At 44.9% G+C, this 16,630-nt stretch overlaps 3 protein-coding genes across 5 annotated transcripts in view; 1 reads left to right on the forward strand and 2 right to left on the reverse strand.

Annotated features, from left to right (window-relative positions):
• filip1l (filamin A interacting protein 1-like) overlaps positions 1-2,843 on the forward strand; it is a 46,657-nt gene extending 43,814 nt beyond the window's left edge. The window contains exon 6 of the mRNA XM_040198105.2: positions 2,111-2,843. Coding sequence (XP_040054039.2) covers positions 2,111-2,314 — 204 coding nt within the window. The 3' untranslated portion in view covers positions 2,315-2,843. The remainder of the gene's footprint in view (positions 1-2,110) is intronic.
• A 442-nt stretch (positions 2,844-3,285) lies between these two features.
• ect2l (epithelial cell transforming 2 like) lies at positions 3,286-10,274 on the reverse strand. Of its 3 annotated transcripts, none has more exons than XR_013467355.1 (21): positions 9,939-10,258; positions 8,926-9,038; positions 8,696-8,858; positions 8,342-8,609; positions 8,009-8,237; positions 7,764-7,881; positions 7,459-7,624; positions 7,087-7,215; positions 6,897-6,989; positions 6,558-6,764; positions 6,358-6,461; positions 6,074-6,247; positions 5,632-5,718; positions 5,178-5,287; positions 4,945-5,092; positions 4,792-4,865; positions 4,536-4,685; positions 4,364-4,429; positions 4,191-4,279; positions 3,909-4,081; positions 3,286-3,808 (listed from the first exon to the last, which is right to left on the reverse strand). XR_013467355.1 is itself a non-coding variant. In XM_040200169.2 (21 exons), the coding sequence occupies exons 1-21, from the start codon at positions 10,056-10,058 to the stop codon at positions 3,675-3,677; spliced, it is 2,922 nt and encodes a 973-aa protein (XP_040056103.2). In that variant the 5' UTR covers positions 10,059-10,274; the 3' UTR covers positions 3,286-3,674. The 3 variants fall into 3 exon arrangements, 2 of the variants coding, with proteins under 2 accessions (XP_040056103.2, XP_077957053.1); XM_040200169.2 differs by having other exon boundaries at positions 4,536-4,692; positions 9,939-10,274; XM_078100927.1 differs by having other exon boundaries at positions 4,536-4,692; positions 4,945-4,999.
• Positions 10,275-10,467: 193 nt separating this feature from the next.
• Positions 10,468-15,236, reverse strand: ccdc28a (coiled-coil domain containing 28A). Its single transcript, XM_040160255.2, has 5 exons — positions 12,769-15,236; positions 12,468-12,649; positions 12,148-12,302; positions 11,838-11,860; positions 10,468-11,690 (listed from the first exon to the last, which is right to left on the reverse strand). The coding sequence occupies exons 1-5, from the start codon at positions 12,930-12,932 to the stop codon at positions 11,636-11,638; spliced, it is 579 nt and encodes a 192-aa protein (XP_040016189.2). The 5' UTR covers positions 12,933-15,236; the 3' UTR covers positions 10,468-11,635.
• Between the last annotated feature and the right edge of the window lie 1,394 nt (positions 15,237-16,630).

Raw genomic sequence — 16,630 nt, forward strand, 5'->3', positions numbered from 1 at the left:
CTGGGATTATAAATACCCCGACTCAACTTTAGACATTCTCGATTCATAAACCGTACTCGTCTGGTTGCTGCCAGAATGATGGAATGAGTATCTAGTGACGTGCTGGGCCGGAGTCGGTGAGGCTTCTGTTTGCTCAGTGAGAGGTTCAAGTCACTAACGTCACAATGCGCCGCTGGTTAAAAGCAGCACTCTTTGGGGATGAAATTGCAATGGAATTTTACACATTACCAACGTGATTGAATCAGCCACGGAGAATAAAGCTTCAATACCAAAAGGCGTGTTGTGTATTACACTGCAGGCGAGAACGGGTTTTCCTCCTTTTAGCCGACGATGCTAATAACCGCGCAGGAGTTTGCCCACGTTGACCTACAGGCAACAGTAAAAACCAGGCAAGAACAATAAGCAGCGGCATGGGGCCTTTTCTCTAAACAAAAGGCTTCATACTGCGTGTGAAAAGGGGCAGACACTGTGGAAGTAGCCTCGCTCCCACCGCAACACCAGCACCAAAACAAACCCCAGTGTTTGGTTGCCGTGGGAACAGCCGGGCCAGCATCGCGGGGCAGAGGAAGTACTTAGTTGAACTCCTGCTGCACCGCTGATAGATACGAGGAGAGCAGCAAGGCCAACAGTCCTGTGACGCGCAGCCCGTACAGATTTTCCGGCCCATTAGCTTTCGCTGGAGCACGAGCCCTATTTATTCTGAAATGCATACCCCGTATGAGTATTTAAGGATAGAGTTCACTGCGGGTTTTTGTCAAATCTCAAAAACTGAACACAGCCAAGTGCTTTTGTCAGGCGGGACGCTGCTGGGGAATAGAGAGTAGAGCGGTGCGAAGAAACTCATGGAAGCACTGAGGAGTTTCACTCAGCTGCAAAAGTGTAGACCGGATCGATGGGATTATGTGGAAAAGGGAGCTCAAAGGTTCTTCCTTCTCAATCGGACATATAGGTATCTAAAACGGTGCAGTAATTACAATAGATTGTCTTGGGTGGTGTAAAAATTGTTAATTTTGCAAAAATGCCAACGGAAAAAGAACCAAGCTGTGCTTTTGCTTCTTGAAAAGATTGAATGCAACAATGAATACACTACAACTCACCCACATTTTGAAGGGATATTTGAGTACTGCACTAAATAACAGGTAGTTTCTTCCACTTTGGATCATCGCTCGTATCACACGGTGTCTGTTTATCAAAATCACCGCGGTTGAGTATTTAGGAGAGGAGCATAAAACGGGACGAGTGAGGGGTGCGCGGCGCTCCGTTTGCTGAGGTTACTGGCGATGATGGAAACATGTTATCACAGTAAACAGGATACTGTTTCTACTGTGTGAGGGCCGATACTACCTCAGTCTCCTGGCACGCTGCGGCACGAGTAAACACACTGATTGAAATGTGATTACACAGCAGGCGCAGCAGTAAGCAGTTTGAGAAGCTGAGAAATGGGATGTTTCCCACGATATTTTCTCTTGTTTGCAGATTGTGCTGCTCAAGACAAACACTGGTTTCCAGGCAACAAACACACTGCTATAAGTGTATAGCTGTGTGATAAACTAAGATATTCCAGACAGCTATAAAAAACAATATGTAATTTCAAGGGCTGCAACTAACAATCATTTTCAGTATAGATTCCTCTTTACAATCACCTGATTTTTTCCCTTTCCAACCCATCTTTGATGAAAGCACACTTATGTGACACTGAATAAGATAAAACACAATTATTGCAGCCTTCAACGTTGAGCACATTTTAAATAACATATATATGTTATTAAACTCACCAAAAATGTAAAAAGTAATTCCAAATAACATATATATGTTATTTAAAATGTAACATGAATATGCAACATTATTGAAAGGTTGTTATGATTTCCATTGGAACACTAGTCAGAACCTGAGTGCAGCAGTCATGTGGTAACAGTTTGGCACTGTGGTCACTTACTGCCCATAAGATAGGATCTGATATCATCTAGTGGTCATCATCAGCATTACATCTTTACGAGTCTACTGAAAACACTTCAGCTGGTGGAGCGATTCGACGCACCGCACACCGCTCCACTTCTCCCTTCTCGTCTGTGCCTTAAGTCACTCGTTTACATCCGTGTTTCATCCACAGATTCCTCTAGAAGCAATCCGGCGCCCGGGACCCACGAGAATCCCCAAGCCAAAGGGCTTCAGCTGCCAGAAGGGCACCAGCGGCACGGCGGCGAACCCGGGGCCGCGGAGCAAGGGTCAGCCGCCAGGCGCTCCTCCGGTCAGCGGGAACGATCAGCACAACAACAACAACAACAACCCAAATCTGGTGAACCGCCGACTGTGATGCCACATTATGTTAAAGCTGTCAGCTTACATCATTCTCAAAGTCACATGCGATAATGAACTAAATAACAGATGAGACAAAAGAGAAAAGAATAATCATAGTAGAGTAAAGTTCTGTAGTCTTAAGAATATAACTGTTCCACTATTACCTAATCTTCACCTGCGGTGCTCTGAAGACTCCAACACACATCAGTGTTTTGGGTCAATGTGTTTAATGTCTCCACGCTGCTTTATCTGTCAAAAAACTCACCAAAAATGTAAAAAGTAGTTCCAATGTCACAGATTGGTGTGAAGTTAGAAGTTATACTTGATCAGTAGGTACGCTACATGTTGTTCTATTGTCATCATTTTGTATTGATCTCTCAGTAATGAAGATGTTTAGTCGGCGTACTGACAATGATGCAGCAATTAAATGAGATTTTTAATTATTGTGGCAATAATGTACATAAGTGTATAAGTGATGTGTCGTAATGCAGCTACTTGACAGTGATCATATCTGAAATGTGTCAATAAACTTTTTATACCTGGAACAGATGAAAGGATTGATGAAAGATGTTCATAGAAAAAAAATCTACAAGTTTATATATTTGGTAATCAACATTTTGAAAAAGGAAGTTAAAATATACATCATTGGTATTATAATCAGTATATATTTATATAAAAATCACATGATAAAATGACATAGAATTTACTAAAATTGTTGCTGGATATAAAGGATCTACTGAGAAGACGCTACTTGTGATGCTGGGATTGTTCAGCTAATGTTACTGGTTTAATATAAAAGGAATTAATGCATGATATGAATGCAACACAAGGAAAACCCGCATGTTCCCAGTTTACGGTAAGTAAGCGTACAGTACAAGACACAACAGACAAAACAGGAAACTACAAACAACAAACAAAGAACTTGCTAATATCCAATGCAATTCAGCTACAACACAGTGCCGAAATAACGGGCAGCATCAGCCAGACTGTCTGAGTATTGTGATTTATTTAGCTTTTTTTCTTAACAGCATTGTGTTGAAGTATGGATACATAAAAGAAAAAAAATTATTTAGAGTGAAGTGTGCAGAACGTGACAAAATACTTTGATTGTATCAATCAATGTTTTCAAAATATTTTAAATGCAAAAAAAATGTATCACAATCAATTATGCCATTTTTGAGTATTTTTGTGACAACAGCATTATATTTGTTAATATTTTAAACTGTAACCTGAATACTTTCAAGGTGGAATTCAGACAGAGGGGCGGTAGTGCAACGTATTTACGTCATGGGTGGTGTGGAAAAAGAATTGCCGTTAAACATATATAGAAAAGGCCAGGAGTGGCACTCAAACCTCCTCTTGCCGGTTTGCCGTGGTCACTTGTGTTGAGTCAGGGCAGAGTTCATGGCCGAACGCAGCACGGACAGGAAGCGCTCTCTCTCCTCGCCTCTTTCTGTGGCACAAACCCAAGAACGAGAAGGACCCTCCAGGACAAAAGCATGGCGCACATCTACAGGAAAAGACATCTATAATCCATTACATGGCCAAAGATAATGAAAGTTGTGCCAACATTCAGCCCACGTCGTGTTCTTTCCATGGTGAAAACTCACAGCGAGTGTGTATGAGCCCCCTCACAGCCAGGCTGCAGAGCGCCACAGAGGCCAGGAAGGTGTGTGTGCTGCGGTGAGCCAGCGCAAACGGTGTGTGACGCACGTTCCGCCGCGTCAACAGCAAGACGTCGTTAAACAGGAACAGACCCACATCGGACACCTGCTCGTAGGTCCTAACCGGCGGCCACACAAACCCACTTAGTCAAAACCGTAGTGCATAAAAATATATGTATATATATATATATATATTTCATTGAATGGAAATAAAAAAACACCACGCACCTGAGCGACTCAGGAATCTGCTCATCAGAGCTTCTGAGCAAAGCAGCATCCTGTGTTATTATCAGCTGCCTGTTTCCTTCACTGAGGCTCTACACACACACACAAAATATTGAAGGCACTCAAACGCATACATTTTATGAGCGTGGAGGAGAAGGAGGGAGCTGTGTTTTTACCGGGCAGCCTTGGATCATCTGCTGCGTCTCCTCCATCACGCTGTCTCTCTCGGAGTTGCGCTTCAACTGAAACGGAAGCAAACATCTGCGTGTTCATGAGACTCGGCACAGAAATGCAGAATCAAACACAGCGCGAGGTCCCGCCTCCACGCTGCCGTGCTGCGGCTTGTACCTTCTGTATAAACTCCCTGAATGCCAGCAGGGTGTTGAGGGCAGAGCAGAGGTGTGTGTGGTCAGGGTGGTTGATGTGCGTGTGTGAAGACAACACCTGAAGCAGAGTCACATACTCCTGAATTCTCCAGGCTGGACACAGCAGAAGCTCCTGCAGACTTCACAAACACACTACGCTTCAATCAATTGATACTGTTTTGGTGGTGTATGGACGATAACTTTCCTCTAAAAAAATAAAATATGAGTGTTTACTTCACCTCAGCATGTGTGTTGCAAGAGTTCTGTCCGCTCTCTTCAGGAAAGCCCGAAACAGAGGCTTCGTCTCCCTGCACTGAGATCACACAGAGGCAAAGCTTCCTCAGACTGCTGTACGCTTCAGAACCCGTTGGTGGAATCATGCATTGGCGTACCCTGTCGATGGTGATGAGGGCAGTGGTGTAATTGTTCAGGTAGTTGGTGTAGACCCTGAGTTTTGAGCACAGTTTTACAAGCACATCTCCAACACACTGCTCTGCACCCCACTGCTGCAGCCGGGCCTGTAAATCTGCATGAAACACCCTGCAAACGCACGTCGATCACGTCCACACAGGCACGCAAACAAGACAGTGTCACACACATATTTTGATATTTTGTGATCGTGTACCTGTTGAGCTCCAGTACTCGTGTGACAGGGCTGAGGACAATGTGTATGTCAGCGTAGCCGAGGATGGCTCTGTTGGAGTTGAGAGCTGCAGTAAGCGGCTCCTGGTACACCTTCAGCACAAAAGAGCAAGTGTCCGATAAGTGCATTGATATAATTTAATAATGACAGATCTCTGAGCCTTGGCTGCATCTAAATAAACAAACAACACGTGCTTGGTGTGTGGTTGCTCTTGAAACGTCTCAATAATCCATCTCATGTGCAGGCAGAAGTCCACCATGCAGCTGCAAAAGCATCAACCAATGTATAGTTTAGAAAGGTATTAAATAAAATCCTCAGTTTGCTGAAAGGGTCCAGCTGCTTCATTTATTTAGGATGTTCACACAGTTTCAGCCTCTCAACATGCAGCTGAAGTTCCTGTTGGTGTTTGTCATGTTATAGTCTACCAGTTACCCACCTTCAGCACGGAGCCCAGTCTCCCCAGATAAAGACACTCGCTGTGGTGGAGCTCTCTGGCAGCTGCACCTCTCCAATCGAACACCATCTGAAGACAGATATAAAGAACCCGAGATGAAAAGAGGAAGCCTGCTCCATGATGGCGGCACGTGAACAACGCGAGGCTCAGCGTCTCTCCAGAATCTGCAAAATAGTAGTTTTCTGCCTATTTGTTCTTACTGTTCATATTGCAAAACTATTTTTTACTGTACATATCTATTTATTCACTTATTACACTTTACATATGCACATACTCTGCACTTATTGCTATTTTGCACTCTGGTTGGATGTTAAACTGCATTTCGTTGCCTCAGTACTTGTACCCTGTACAATGACAATAAAGTTGAATCTAATCTAATCTGCTGCTTCAACCTCCTCTGAATGTTAAAGTCACACGCACACACCTGTGGGAGCTCAAGTACCAAGCCGACACATTTATTTGAGTCGTGAAGCGCAAATGAGAAATCCTCCAATCCTTTGTTTTCTCCCTTTCCTCCTCCACGGGTCTCTTCTCCCTCCATCTCCTTCTCATCACTCCATCTTATCAGGAACCTGGCAAGAAACTCCAGAGTTCTTGTCTGAAGATGCGAGAGCAGAAATAAAGAGTTGTTAACCGTTATCCGCAACCTAAAACACACATGAATAACCTTCTATTTTTGTTCTGCTCCTGTGGAGCAAACATGCCCACCTCTCCCTGTGTTGTGAGAGCAGTGAGTCCCTCCGTCAGAGCCTCGCTTAGATCTTTGGACACGCAAAGCTCCTCCAGGGAGATCTTCTCCCAAAGGAAATGACCTGTAAGGAGGTTTACAGGACACAGTCCGCGTCGGCATTTGTTTTAACTTGCAAACGCTCCAGCTGTTGAAATCTTCAAACACATATGAAACCCACCCAGCGCCCGGCCTCTGGCCTGGAGGCTCACGCTCTGCAACTGCGGCCCCCGGCAGTCCCTCAGCTCCCCCAGAGCCTCCTCCATCCACTGAGCCTGTCTGCACCAGCCCTGCAGAACGCTCTCACACACAAACTGCCGTGCCGGGGAGGCCGGCTGCTGCTCCGAGAGTCCGGTGTGCACGGCGCCGTCAGACCACTCGCTCAGGACTGAGAGAGGGGAAAGAAGCAGACTATTTATTGCGGAGTCGACATCATGCTTGACAATGATGTCACACTCGCTGCTAGATGCCGCTGTCTAATAAAGCGGTTTCTGCGGAGGTGTTTCAGTCGACGACTCACTGTTCTGGAAACTTCCGGCGGCAAAACCCATCGGCGCTAGAACCTCCAGACCCGTCAGAGCAGAGAGAGTCTGCATGAGAGCAATGCCAGATGCTGAGGAAGAGAGAGAAAGCAGGAGAGAGTGGGAAGATCTGGGATACAGAGAAGACTGTGTGTGTGTGTGTGTGTGTGTGTGTCTGTATTCCCCCACCAGAAGCAGCCAGCGCGCAGAAGATGTCAATCCCTCCACCTTCCCCAGTTGGTGCCACCCAGCCACCCAGCTTTTCCCAGAATCCTTTATGGTCCGGGGTCAGTAGCGTCCTCTCTGAGAGGCTACAACCTGAAGCGACAAAAGAAAAAACAAAATGGAATTCAGATTCATAGAAAGAAAAGTAATGCTCTTTAGGGGGTTAACAGAATTAATAGTTATATACAGTACAGTTCAAAATAACAATGTAGAAAAGGTTCCATCATAATAAAAGAAGCCATCAAGTGGTTGTAGCAGATGTGCTTCACAGAATCCTAACTGATGAACCCGGCAGTGTTTCCACACATTCAGATACAAACTAATATTAATTCTCACCAAGGAGCAGATGGACTTCCTCCGTTCCGCCTGGAGCCAGCAGGCCCAGCCTCTGAGCTCTCTGCCCAGAAAGAGTCCTCTCCACCTGGGCTAACAAAGCTGGGAGAGTCCCTCTGTGGTCGTACAGAACCACAACCACGCCATCCTTCACGCCACTCAGCACCAACTACATGTAGCACCGGGAGAAAACAGCAGACGAGGAGCAATAGGAGACGCTCACTTTCCCATGAGCCTTTTTATTTTTTCCACACTTCATCACTACTTTTTTTCTTATACTAAATAGATGCTGACTTAAGACTATTTACCTCGTAGGCCGGAGTTCTGTTGGAGATCAGCAGCAAGAGGGTAGGAGGGGTCACCTGTGGCAGGGGAGGTCTGGCGGTGAAGGAGGACAGCGCTCCGCTGGCTTTGCTGAGTCTTTCACTGAAACATGATGGAGGTTTAGTTCACATTCTCATCACAGCTTCAGTCTCAATGTAAACAGATGTGTCTAACATGACTAAGACAAGCTCCGACATTGGGCTGCATTATAAAATCAGCAGACCATCACCTGTGAGGATTGGAGGTCTGGACTCTCTGCAAGCTCTGGGTTGCAGCAAGGGGCTGTTCCCTGTCCAGGCTGAGACAGACGCTGGGAGACCTCAGAGTCCTCTGAGGCCAGGAGAGCGCGGGCAAAGAGACGGACGTTATTCCAGAGTTGGGCCTCCGCGTCTGATCCCTTCCACCTCCTTGTGGCTTAGTGTAGCTGCCCCAGGGTTTCCTGGTTCTCATAGAGTGTTCTGCAACGGGTGAAGAACAAAATAATAAACCTGCATCTTTGATGACCTCAATAACTGTGCAGGATTTTCAGATTGTGTGTCTTTTGCTGTGTTTTTTTACTCACCCTTCTCCTTTCTTAGTTTGTCTCTGATCATCTGTCGTATCCTCCTCTCCTTCCTCCTCTCCTCCTCCTCCTCCTCACCCTCTTCTATCGTCTCTGTGCTTTGTCGATTGAGGGTCCCGTACCGCTCGGCGTCCTCCCTGGGGGTGAGCCAGTCCAGCGTGGAGACGCAGGAGACATAGTGGCTCTTCCACGCTCCGTACTCTTTCTCTACTGGAGTGTATGGAAGGAACCAGCCTCTTGAGATGCAGCGGCCAGCCCAGAGACAGTCCTGGGAGGAGGGAGATGGAGGGAACGCAAGATGTCTGAATGTAGTAGGCGCAAACTGCAGGAAACAGCAAACACCTCGCCTCTCACCTGCTCTGCAAGGACCCTCCAGTGCCAGCTGACTTGGGCAGCGGAGCAAAGGTCCCTGGGCGACAGAAATGACAACACATACAGGGACAGGAAGCGTGGAAGCACAGACGTGAAGTCCGCTTCAGTCACAGGCACCGTCTCCATCAGCAAGTCCTTGCAGTACCTGAAAAAATGCAGAGTTGTGTCAACACATGATGTCATGATGACATGAAGGGACCAAGAACGCTTACTTGAGCTGGGACTTGGTGCAGCGCGTGAACAGAGAGTGCAACAGGTGCTTCCTCTGTCTGTCGGTCCACAGGTCAAACCAGTGCAGCACAAGGTTGGTCCTCTCTTCAAATAACTGCAAGCAGATGGGACAAGGACATGAAAAAAGCATTATACTTAGTCAGGAACATGTGGAAGGTGCACCTCATGGCATGTTATTAACTAACTATTGACCATTTCATTTTAAATCCAGTGTGACAACAGATGGACTGGCTTGTTAATATGATTTGAAGTTAGGTCACAAAAGAGATTTTGAAAGGTTTTCATTTTTAAATCCTATATCAGAATGTCATCATTCTCTTTGACACCTTCTCTGTTATCCTTAAAGCCTTTTTATACGATTTAAAGGGCTTTTATTTTGATGTTTTACTGGATATTCTCGGAGGGGGATCTGCCATCAATCCCAAGTGGAGATAGTCACTTTAAGTTTTAAATTCCATGTAGTGTCGTTTTGACATCATACTGGTCTGTGTGTAGATGCATTCTTTATTAATACATTTTAGTAAGAATTTACATTCGTACGTAAATTGACATTTCCTTGAAAACAGTTGCGGAAAATTTGTCTGATTTGTCTTGACTGTGTTTTTATAAGTCGAGTCTGGCTTGAAAAGAAAGATAACGTTAGTTAGCTACATGACAAAGACATTTATTCAACGAATGACTCCTACAAGCCCGTCTTCGTAAAATAGTCCAGTAAGTTCAAATAAGCATTTACTACATTGCATTTACTAACCACCTCGCAATATTCCCAAATATGCAATTAAATGATCAAATAATGGATTTACCTTAACGTCATCATTAACGGAAGTTAAAAGAAGAGCGGGTTTGCGCACCTGTTTGCAATCAGACTAATTGGCCCGCGAGCCTGTTCGTCCCGCGTTAAAACGGGGCGTTAATCTGCGAGGCTCGTGCAGGCTGCGGGGCGACACGACACGACACCGCGGCCCTCAACAGAAACGAAGTGGCCGGGTCGAACCTGCAGGTTGCCCGCCCTGTGGTTCAGGGGGGTCCAGCTGCTGAAACGGGTCCCGCGGTCCGTCCCGCCGAGCTGCGCGCGCTTCCCCGCGTGAGGGGTGGACCTCGCGTTCGCCTCCATCTTCTCCACCGCCTCGGCCTGCAGGGATACAAACCGCTGTGCTGCGTAACCTTAGAGACGCACCAACAGCAGGACGGGCGCGTTCCTTCACACGGCCTCGTGCGCATTAATGAGTAACGAAAGCCGTCCACGCTGTGTACAAGCACGCGATCACACGCGATTACGCAGCTCGTTGGTCTGATGACCGCATTCAGACTACAATGAATTGATCAATGCAGTGACTTATGACTGTGTCATATCTTCAGCATACCGCAGGAAGACTGAGGAGAATACGGGTGTTAATAGAACCTGATACATAAGCTCTACAATGCTGTGATCTGCAGGGTTCTTAAAGTCGTAGCTTCAAAGTTTTGTTGCTTTGATTCAAGTACAAAATGACATCACAGAGGACACGAGGTGGAACGATGGATTGCTTAAAAGCTGTAGCCAGTATATTCAGACCACATGTTTATTAGGGCAATGAAAATACAACCACCAAACATTTAGTAAAACACTCCAACACTGGTTAAAACACGAAGTGACAAAATAAGGTAGGATTCACATTTAAAGCAGCATCAAATGATCCGATATTATCTTAAGACAGAACCTGCCCCGTGCAAGTCAATTCAAAAGGGTAGAACGCAACAATATTTAAATCAAACATTAAGGCATAGCTGTGAGTCAACACTCATTTTTCAGCGTCATTTCAAGCGTCAAACCAACACACTAGTGATGTGTTTTGCATGTTCTGTGGATATGTGCAAATATATTCAACACGGCACAACACAGGCTGCTGGAGCTGATGTCTGGCCGCTCCCATCGAGCAGGAGATGCAAAGTCACAAACTGGGGTTGCTGCTAATTATCGAACGGCGCAGCTCCTATTGTTTAAATTTCACTACAATGCCACCAGGAAACCTTTTTTATTGTCTAAGATAAAATGCATGATTGGGTAGCTCTATGTTATAAACTTTATATTTTAATAGGTTTGCCCCCGGTCGTTTGTTTGTGGCATTAAAGACACTTATTGAGCCAAGACAACAATTAAGACAAAGTGCAACAGAGTGATTTGATAAATATATACATCTGAGAATAGCTACAGGAGCAAGGTCAAAGTCAACACACTTAAATCCAAGCTGATAAACACTGAAGATTTTCATTTCAAGGAAGAATCGCTGGTTGGACAAAACTAGGTGAGTGGTTTATATCAATATCACTTTGGTTAGTAATGCATTGCGCATCTAAACCATTTAAAAAACGTGACTTTACCTTTGCAAATTTTTAAAGATTACATCGTACTGTAGCTTAAAATATTATTCACATTACTCGTTCTATAAAACTGTGAGAGTGAGAAAACCCGGTATCTGATTTATCAGAAGAAATCATATCTCAGGAGGTTGATTACTGTCATCCTGCCGTTTAGTCAGATTCTACAGTATTCCACGATAAAAATAGTAAATGCAGTGAATCTAGTGCATCCCTGCTGTGACACCTTACAGGAGACCCGTCCTGCAGTACTGTTGCTGGTGAACTGCCACAATACTTAAAGAGAAAAGGTGCCTGGAACTGGCTTCACCGTGTCTGCTGCAGTGGCACGCATCACACACTGGCAGTCCTCGGGACCTCTTGGGAGTCGGCGAGGTTCAGTTTCTGACTGGAGAAGCAGAGTAAAGGAACAACAGCAAAAAGTGGGAAGAGCTTCGCAAGATTAACGCTGGACGGTCGGGAACCTGAAGGCAGAGAAGTTGTTCTTTTATTTTTCCAAGGGGAAACCGGTGCAAGTTGAATATCAAAAGGATACATGGAAGAACTCAGCTCCTCAAGCTGCGGAGAGAGAGAACACCTTTCATACATTACAGCAGTTTGCCGAAATATTTGACCACCTTCTAAACCTGATCCGGTTCAATATGCAACAAGAATCTAATTAAACCCTTTAAGAGTTTAACCCTTAGGAGAAGGGTAAGCTGCTAAGTCCTCGCTGGGATGTCGAGGTGCTTTATAAATGACATGCAACGGCACAATGAGCTCAATGTGCTGCATTTCATCTCATTATCATATCAACATCTGTTGCTACAGTCATCAAACAATAGAAAGGACCATGTCAGTCTTACATTAAGAAGTAATTTGTCCATGTTGGTGTCGGAGGCTACTTTCCTCTGGTCCTCGGGCATTTCGTCCACCTCGTTGTAGAGGTCAAAGTGCAAACGTGCCAGCCTCTCCTGCATCTCTCTCACGTGCTCCATCTGGCCAATGGAGCACTCGTTGTCTGACAGGAAGGGGGCATTATTGGCCTTTTACATAACATATAATAAAGGTTCATTTACCATGCAGTGTCATCTATATCTATGACTCTCTAAAGTTGTGCAGGGTTGTTTGCAGCTGGTAACACATGTGCCATAGTATGTTTTCTGGTGAAAAGTCCAACAATTACCAAATGCTTGTAGTTTCCCTGAGTGGAAGTCGTTGAGGAGACTGAGGAGGCCGTTCTCCATCTCCTGAACATCTGAGACATCCGTCAGAAAGGAGTGCTGGATGATCGGTGCTGCCTGGCCCTGGTTCAGAGCAGACCTGCCACCTACACCCATGTGATGCCTGGGTTTGTCTCTCCCTCCCCTGAAAGGGACACGGACAACAGAACACCAGCGATTACAGATCGTGACAGTCCCCCTTCAAGAGGAAGGGTGAAATACTGGATCCAAATGTTGGTAAAACAGTCACAGCCGCATTGCTACCTCCTATTTTTGTTCCTCTGGCTGGAGCGAGCCCCGGCGATGTGGCCGGAGCCGACGTGCCGTCCTCCGGAGGAAGCGTTGTTCTTCCGGCCGGAGCCACCGGTCGGGGCATCGGTGTTGTTGGAGGTCCTGGGACTCTTTCTCTTTAGCTTACGCTCCTCCATAACTTCATGTTACGGTACCGTCTGGTCAGCTAGATAATACGATATGATGGTAAAAGACACTGCAACGCAATGTGGACGATCATGCGGAAAAAGCACGCTGACAGTAAACGTTATTTTACGTGCTTCGTGACCAGTTTACTGTTAGCTTAACTGCTAACTAGTCGGCTAATCTCCAGGCTGTTTATGCGGAATCCCCGCTAAAATAATCACACTTGTCACGGAGTTTATAGCTTGTCGTCATATGACGGATAGTCAATACCATACCAATCACTTGTTGAAACGTGAAGAGCGCGCATGTAGCCCGCGGCTAACTGGCTCGCCTGTGCTCTGAAAACTTCCTGTTTCGATGGGACGCAACGGACCCGATCATGGCCGAGTTCCAAATGTGGAGGTGTTCACTACCACTTCACGGAGTAAGGTGCGGCACGTGAGCTCACTTAACGCGGTGATTAAAAACTGAGCGGTGCCTTTTGGAACATTATAAGAGTTGATATCCTATAAGAAAGATTAAAATGCTATTGAAAGTTGCTCACCTAGTCTGCCTTGTACCTCACCAAGGTCCCCCAGCTACGAATTGGAACGCGGCTCAACGTCGGCCGTATTCCGTCAGTCGTGTCGAATATCTCGGAAACGGTACAACTTCAGTCAAATGACTATCAACGCGTGATATTTTGATAATCCTCCTGTGGCCTCGCGTGTCTGAAGCATTCAAAAAAACATTTGTATTGACACATTGGTAATAAAATCAAATAACGAATTCTACTTCATTATTGAGAAACACTCTCAGCACTCCTCTTTCTTACACGTTCACAAGTCTCAGTTCTCAGTCTACGTGGTCCACGTTCTAAGGGTCTCACCAAATTAAATAGTTTATTTTAGTCCTGGTTTTCAGTTTGTGGATATGTAAATCTAAAATCACCACACTAAAGTATGGCTGCGCTGTAGTTTCAGTAAATAGCCACAAGGGGGAAATAGACGAACATCTAATAAAGATAAGTCATATCTCGTTCTTCTTAGTGAAGTATTAATAGCTGATAAACATGCGGAAACGACATTGTACAATTTAATTAACTGTGCATATTTTCATGAACATATTAGAAACGGTAATTAATTTTATTCCATAACCACCGTCAAACCATTATTAGTGGACACCAAATATTTTGCTCTGAATGAGGATTAAACTATGTAAAGTGATGCTACTTCAGTCACAATCTTGAATAGATGCACAAATCACAGATTTTAAGCACTTTTACTGACACCAAAAGGAAAATATTTCTCTTTCAGTGTTTGTAATTGCATTGCTCATGGTGGCCTTTATAAGTCACTCCGAAGCATTTCAAAGCATCAGATAATGCTTCCCGTTGAGGGGTCAAGAAAAAACAGAGCTCCAAAATATTCCAATGCAATATAATATAAACTCAAAGGTCACACTTTAGTCGCTGTGACTGCATGCCAGTGGTCTAATGCCACAGAATGGATCCGTCTTCCTACACCGGATTCTCAGATTCATAGTTAAATAGAGCAACAGTAAAAGTTTGGAGCGTCTTTATTGAAACTGTCTCATTAATAGATTCCTGTTTTTCTGTCAATAGGATGTTTTAAAATGCGGTGCCTTCGTAGCAACTTCCTATTGAGACTTGGCTTTAAATGTTGCTGCATCTCCAAATAATTCACTGGAAATGAGAGTTTGAGAGAAAATTTTCCCTTTTCTCTACATTTGGTCAGGACTCCGTTCTACCAAAAAGGATATACGTAAGATCTTTCCGTATTTGTGTCTCCTGATGAAAAATATTAAGTTAAAGCTTTTTAAATGTTTTTTGTCACTAAATAATACCCCATGTTTATCAAACTCCAATTTAGATTATTAAATCAAAAGAAATGAATGTCATTAAATCTGAGCTTTCTGGCATTTAAATGGGAATACATTTAATCAAGAAGAAAAATAAGGTTTCTTCTTGAGTTACATCCGACACACTGTGACGCTTTCTTCAGTGGACCTTTTAATTCACCAGCCATCACTTTTCTGTTCCTCATCAATCTGCATCATTCAGTCGTTCCATCTCCACGACATTAGCTCTTTACATTTTTTACGAAAGAATTGTGGGTAGAGAGGGTGCGCCGGGAAACGCAAGGTTGGCGGTTCGAGCCCCGGCTGTGTCCCTGGGCAAGACACCTTACCTCTAATTGCTACCCCGGGGAAAAAATGTAAAACGCCATGGATTAAAAATGCAATGTAAGTCGCTTTGGATAAAAGCGTCAGCTAAATGTAATGTAAATACAAAAAGAGTTGTAAGAGTTTTGGTGGAGCTCCCTGCTGTGTAAAGTGGATCCTTTTCTCTCCCTCTCCCCCCTCTCCGTGTTGCTGTGTCTCCCCTCCTGCCCTCTCCTGCTTCGCGGGCTCGTGCGTGTGCTTGTGGCGTGTGGCTGAGTGAGGTGAACCAGGATAAAATGTTACAGATGAACACGTTTAGACAGCCGCGTCCACACAGCCATTAGCTTAGTGGATGTAACCCCACGCACACACACACACACACACACACACACACACACACACACACACACACACACACACACACACACACCCTCATGTGTAATTGCCGTGTAGGTGCTGTTTGGAGAGCCTGCTACTAGTTACAGCCAGTTCATTCTTTTCTCTTGAATTATGCATCGGATTGTAAATGAATCACAACTTGTTTAATTACACACCTCGTCTTACTGATAATTCTAAGTTACATCTTCTGGATCTTCCTATTAAGAGTGATGAAGAAAACCACGAATCAGGAATTCGTCTGTGTGAATATACACTCCATGTGTCTTTTGTCCCCCATGCATGGACACAGAGGGACGGACACGTTCACATGCATAGAGGACTGGCAGCGATGGATGGGGGGAAACGGGCGGAAGGAAGAAAAAAAAGCTGCATTGAGTTTTTTTACGCTTGACTGACAGATACATCGCTGGATGTCATTTAGATGAGTTGCAGTGCATTTAACATTTAATTGCCTTACACACCAAACAAATTAGAGCTGCTGAGGAAAAGCGTCCTCGCCACAGAACAATCTGTGACAAACATGCGGTATGATGGAAAACACGCCGGATATAATATGTTTCCCTTGTTGGAGCTGGAGTGACATTATGCCCGGTGGTTTTCAATACTCTTTCATTTTAAAAGTGACCAACGTGGATTCAGCTCTCGGCTCAATTCATTTCAGAGATTTTACCTTTCGACAGGTTCCACGACCCATTTAGTCACCTTTGTTTTCATGTGACACTGACAAAAACATGTTGAGTGTTCTTTGTTTCCATATATAGTGCATTGAAGAGTTCAACTGATTTGAAGCTTTAAACAAAAGTAGCATCTTCCACTAAATCCCATCTCTCTGGAGATGTTAGAGCTCCCTTCATCAAGTCTCTGCATCTTCATTCCATGTCGCAGAGGAAGCAAATAAAACTTGAAAAAAGAACTGAACATCATTTATATTGATTCAATTTCCTCATCCCACCACTTTACGTATCCTCCTATCTCCTCTTTGACTTTTACCACCCTCGCATTTAATTCCCTGTGTCCTCCTTTACCCCCCCCTCTCCCCCTTCCGCCTCTGCCTGTCCGCCACTCACCGCTCTGTAGAGGGTCCAAGTGACATTTGGCTGTCCCCTGCATCGAGGGGGTCCAGGAGATGCAGACGTTTTTGGCAGGC

The sequence above is a fragment of the Gasterosteus aculeatus genome, chromosome 1 (assembly GCF_964276395.1).
Source record: "Gasterosteus aculeatus chromosome 1, fGasAcu3.hap1.1, whole genome shotgun sequence".
Classification (NCBI taxonomy): Eukaryota; Metazoa; Chordata; class Actinopteri; order Perciformes; family Gasterosteidae; genus Gasterosteus; species Gasterosteus aculeatus.

Bases quoted from the DNA above. Each gene is read 5' to 3' on its own strand.
- ect2l (XM_040200169.2), bottom strand. From the start codon at position 10,058: ATGGAGGCGAACGCGAGGTCCACCCCTCACGCGGGGAAGCGCGCGCAG. The intron at 7,216-7,458 runs GTGAGAATTAAT...TTGTCGCTTCAG, and splicing joins GGAAGTCCATCTGCTCCTTG to GTTGTAGCCTCTCAGAGAGG. The intron at 5,719-6,073 runs GTGTGTGCGTGT...ATCTGTCTTCAG, and splicing joins TGGTACTTGAGCTCCCACAG to ATGGTGTTCGATTGGAGAGG.
- ccdc28a (XM_040160255.2), bottom strand. From the start codon at position 12,932: ATGGAGGAGCGTAAGCTAAAGAGAAAGAGTCCCAGGACCTCCAACAAC. The intron at 12,650-12,768 runs GTAGCAATGCGG...TGTCCCTTTCAG, and splicing joins CAGAGGAACAAAAATAGGAG to GGGAGGGAGAGACAAACCCA. The intron at 11,861-12,147 runs GTAAGACTGACA...CTCTCTCCGCAG, and splicing joins TGGACAAATTACTTCTTAAT to CTTGAGGAGCTGAGTTCTTC.